The sequence below is a fragment of the Rhododendron vialii genome, chromosome 7a (genome assembly GCF_030253575.1).
Source record: "Rhododendron vialii isolate Sample 1 chromosome 7a, ASM3025357v1".
NCBI classification, from domain to species: domain Eukaryota; kingdom Viridiplantae; phylum Streptophyta; class Magnoliopsida; order Ericales; family Ericaceae; genus Rhododendron; species Rhododendron vialii.
The window spans coordinates 21,705,761-21,709,682 of record NC_080563.1 but is presented as its reverse complement, the minus strand read 5'-3'; the positions used below and the strand labels follow the sequence as shown (position 1 = coordinate 21,709,682).

Sequence of the window (3,922 nt, the reverse complement as noted above, 5' to 3'; positions counted from 1 at the left end):
GAATTTTCTGTAGAGTTGGCCGCTCTCTGAGAGCCAGTAATAAGCGGCCTTGTTACGGATTCAGTAGGCTTCCTATTTGTCTGTTGGGAGAGTATCGTCTCGGAGGAACGCAATGAGCTCGTCCATCCAACTTGGACTGAGTTCAATGTTGAGAATTTTTGGAGTTGTTTTAAAAGTTGGGTGGTCAATGCTACCGAAGTTGATTGTCCTGAATTATGAAGCCTTGGATGTCGAAGCTAGGCCGGTGAATGCGTCGGCATAGGCGTTGTGTTTGTGATTGATTTGCTCAATCTTGAATTTCTTGAAGTGCTGGATAAGTTCGGCCGCCGTTTCTTGGTATTTCATCTTGGGGTCCCGAGCTTCATAGTCCCCTGGAACCTGGTTGACTATGAGTTGGGAGTTGTAAAAGACTGCCAGGTCGTCGACCTTCATTGCAATAGCCGAACGCAAACTAGCCAACAGGGCCTCGTACTCGGCTTCATTGTTTGTGGCGGGGAAGTCAATGTTGATAGCGCTTTCATGAAGTGTCCCACAAGGGGAGACTAAGACAACCCCTGCCCTTGCTCCATTGCTGTTAGAGGCACCATCGATGTGTAGGCTACATATGTCTCCTTGAAAGAGGTGCCAAGGCTTTTGGGCGGCTTGTTGTTCAGCTATGGGTTAGGGTGGTGTGGGAGTGTTGAGAATTTTCGTATCTTCTGGAGTTAGTTTAGCTATGAAGTCAACGAGAATTTGCCCCTTAATTGCCATTCGTGGCTCAAAGCGAATGCCGAAATTTGCTAGTTCAACGGCCCACTTGGAGACCCTGTTGGAGAGATCGGCTTTCCAAAAAAGGCTTTTGAGAGGGTGCTCCGTCAAGACAGTGATTGCATCCCTTTGCCTCTTCCAATGACGAATATTTTGTATACACAGCCCCAGAGAGTTTACTCACTTGTTCGCAACAAGCTACCCAACTCCGATATATTCCAGGAACTCTTCCGACAAAAACAAAACAATAGAGCTCTTTTCTAGCCACAGCTACATTAAAAAAAACAAACGCAAATTTTGTAGTTTAGTTGTGTCTATCCCAAATCCAAATTGCATTCCTCCAAGGACAACCCAAATACAATAAAAAAAAAAAAACTACCCCAACAATTTCATCCATGTTTCGTTGTTGAGCTTGCTATTTCTACCAAAAGAAACTCGCTCAAATTTACCACTTGTGTGACGAATGAATTAACAACTGCGTCCATCTATCCTTACAATCCTTTTACAACAGGATATGTCAATCAGATGGCATATGCTACAAGTATAAATGCTTATGAAACACGACACAAAACTAAACGCTACTCCTAATTAACTAAAAAGAATGGAACAAACACTTGGAACTCTTTGGTAACTCTAGCTGCGTGAACGTTATCTATGCAACTGTGTGTGCTGCATTTTCCCTTGCTGCTTTTATGGTGAAATCAAAGATTCGCAGCCCGGCCCACTATTATTGTGCATAGTAACAGCGGCCAATTTGAGGCAATACTATGTATCAAAATTAAGGTTCAACATTTCTAATAACCAAACCATCAAAGAAGAATCCTTGAAAATTTTCCAATTCTGAAATCATATTTCCATTACTTGATGTTCATATACTAAACAACAAAAAAATGCTTTTTACTGAAATCGAAAGCCTAATCTTCTTGTATGGTAGTTAAAAAAAAGCCCCCTTTTTTTGTTCGAAACAATTCAAAAAAAGCCCTAATTTTCGGAGGTCAAATGTAGAGATCGGGTATGAGGTTTTGGTTCAATTAAAAGAAAAAAAAAAACCTAATTCCGAGTAACAGAAAAACAGCCCTAATCGACATGGAAAGAGCCCTAATCGACATGCAGAGAGAGAGAGAGAGAGAGAGAGAGAGAGAGAGAGAGAGAGAGAGAGAGAGAGAGAGAGAGAGAAAGAGCCCTAAAACCCAATTGGTTCAAACCGTTATGCCCAAATTTCTGGAACGAGACAGATCGAGAGAGAAAGATACCAGCCGTTCGTTGTTCGTTCTTCTCTTCAGTCCAGTTCTTCTTCTTCGATCTTCTCTTCAATCTTCTTCTTCTTCTTTTTCGTGTTTCTGCTTTTACAGCAAGAAAGAAATAGGGTCACGGTTTTGTCGAGATTCGAGATTCGACAGAGAAAGAGGGAGATGAGAAAGATACCTTGGTGTGTTCGTCGTCGTTAGGCTTAGGTCTGGTTCGTCATCGTCGTCATGCATCTGGTGGGTAGGGCGGAGTTCTAGTTCTTCGTCATTCATCGCCTCCTCTCCCCCCTTCTCTCTCTCTCTCTTTACACGTACAAATGAAAAAGGAAAATGAGTTGGGTGTTGGGGGAGCGCGTGGGAAGGCTTGGGGGTGGATTTTATTCCCAACCGTTGGATTTAATCCAACGGCTTATAAATAGTGTGCGGACGGGAGCTGTGGTCTGAGAGTCTTGACTGGAACAGGACTGATAAAATATAATTAGGATTGATGTGGCATGTGAGCCACATAGATAAATTCCAAAGAGAGAGAGAGAGAGAGAGAGAGAGAGAGAGAGAGAGAGAGAGAGAGAGAGAGAGAGAGAAAGAGAGAGAGAGCTATCCCTTCAACGAGCCATCCACACTGACTTTGACGACTCTCATATCATGGTGGTTTGTTGATTGTGTGATTGCAAGAAACATTTTTTACAGTTTAACCTGTTGTGTGAAGGAAAGGCGCCTTAAAGCCTTCAAGATTTCATTGAGCCATAGAATAATCTGTAGGCATGCTTTTTTAGTAGATTGGTAATGTTCACATCTATTTCACTGATACGTATGGATCAGACTAGCTGCCTTTAGGTTAACCCTTTTGCTATTTAGATGACGAGTAATTATTCTTGGAAATCAAATATTGGTCCTGATACTTGAGCATAATTTGTTTATACTTTATACAACTGTACTTGTCAAAAATTAAATAATTCATCTGACTGTGATGTAGTTCTTGAACGAGGTATGCCCTAATCATTGGTTACCTAATGCGACGATGCATCAATTTCCTTTTTTGTGCTCACTAGGCTCAAAGTTTCTGAAGTGAATCGACTATTTCACTTGCTAAGTTTCCGTCTATCTAACCAGGAAGCAATTGCTGGCAAATGAAACGTTGTCTACATTTCAAAGGACAGCCGAAACCCTCAACTTTCAGAGCAAGAACTTCAGATGCCTGACTATGTATTTTACCGTACTTTTGATGTTGGAAATCGCATAATATCTGATAAGATGGATGATAAAGTTGTTGGGCTTGCAGGTTGTCTTTGTGCCCTGAACTTTCTTATTAAAGCTTTGTTCTATTTCCTCCATAGGTTGCATCATTCTAGTAGTTCAAACTCTCTCATAATGTTGGTTTCGAATTTGTTACAGTTACGTTTCTATTTAATAGGAAAAAGGGTGAACGTATTGGTAATGTTCCTAAACTAGATGCTGACAAGAAAGAGGAGCTTCTAGAGTTCAAAACTGCAAAGACTGATGAAAATCCAATTGATTTGGTGGAAAGAGGAAGAGAAGATATTAAAGGTTCACTGGTTGGAAAGATATCTTTATCTAACGCTAAACCTGTATGTGGCGCTGCCTTGGTTTCCAATAATGTGGTACAACCAGTGGTCGACAGGGATCTCTTGTAGGAGACAAAGGCACCACATCCCCTGCCGATCACGTTGAAGTTGAAGATAAGGAAAAATCTTCTAAAGAGTTTTGTCCTTTGAACAACGTGCCTAAGAAATCAACAGTTGATGGTTTTGTTAAATTTTTCGAAAGCAGGAGTACAAATATCAAGATAACAGTTTGTGGGAATGCTTCTAAGCTCTTGGTTACAACCATTACTTCCTTCGAAAAGAAACCAAAAGTTGTACACACCAAGGAATTTTCAGGATCAGACAAGGGTGTAAAATCTGCTAAAG

The 3,922-nt window shown here is 41.1% G+C and overlaps 2 protein-coding genes across 2 annotated transcripts; one reads left to right on the top strand and one right to left on the bottom strand.

The window, feature by feature from the left end:
* Nucleotides 1-213: 213 nt before the first annotated feature.
* Nucleotides 214-1,144, bottom strand: LOC131332795 (uncharacterized). The gene is made up of 3 exons (XM_058367095.1): nucleotides 1,127-1,144; nucleotides 950-1,017; nucleotides 214-571 (listed from the first exon to the last, which is right to left on the bottom strand). The coding sequence occupies exons 1-3, from the start codon at nucleotides 1,142-1,144 to the stop codon at nucleotides 214-216; spliced, it is 444 nt and encodes a 147-aa protein (XP_058223078.1).
* A 1,852-nt stretch (nucleotides 1,145-2,996) lies between these two features.
* LOC131333353 (uncharacterized) lies at nucleotides 2,997-3,658 on the top strand. Its single transcript, XM_058367828.1, has 2 exons — nucleotides 2,997-3,273; nucleotides 3,387-3,658. Exons 1-2 carry the CDS (start codon nucleotides 3,186-3,188, stop codon nucleotides 3,644-3,646), a joined length of 348 nt encoding a protein of 115 aa, XP_058223811.1. The 5' UTR covers nucleotides 2,997-3,185; the 3' UTR covers nucleotides 3,647-3,658.
* Nucleotides 3,659-3,922: the final 264 nt, after the last annotated feature.

Bases quoted from the DNA above. Each gene is read 5' to 3' on its own strand.
- LOC131332795 (XM_058367095.1), bottom strand. The intron at 572-949 runs GTAGCTTGTTGC...TGCCTCTAACAG, and splicing joins CTGGAATATATCGGAGTTGG to CAATGGAGCAAGGGCAGGGG.
- LOC131333353 (XM_058367828.1), top strand. From the start codon at position 3,186: ATGCCTGACTATGTATTTTACCGTACTTTTGATGTTGGAAATCGCATA. The intron at 3,274-3,386 runs GTTGTCTTTGTG...AATTTGTTACAG, and splicing joins TAAAGTTGTTGGGCTTGCAG to TTACGTTTCTATTTAATAGG.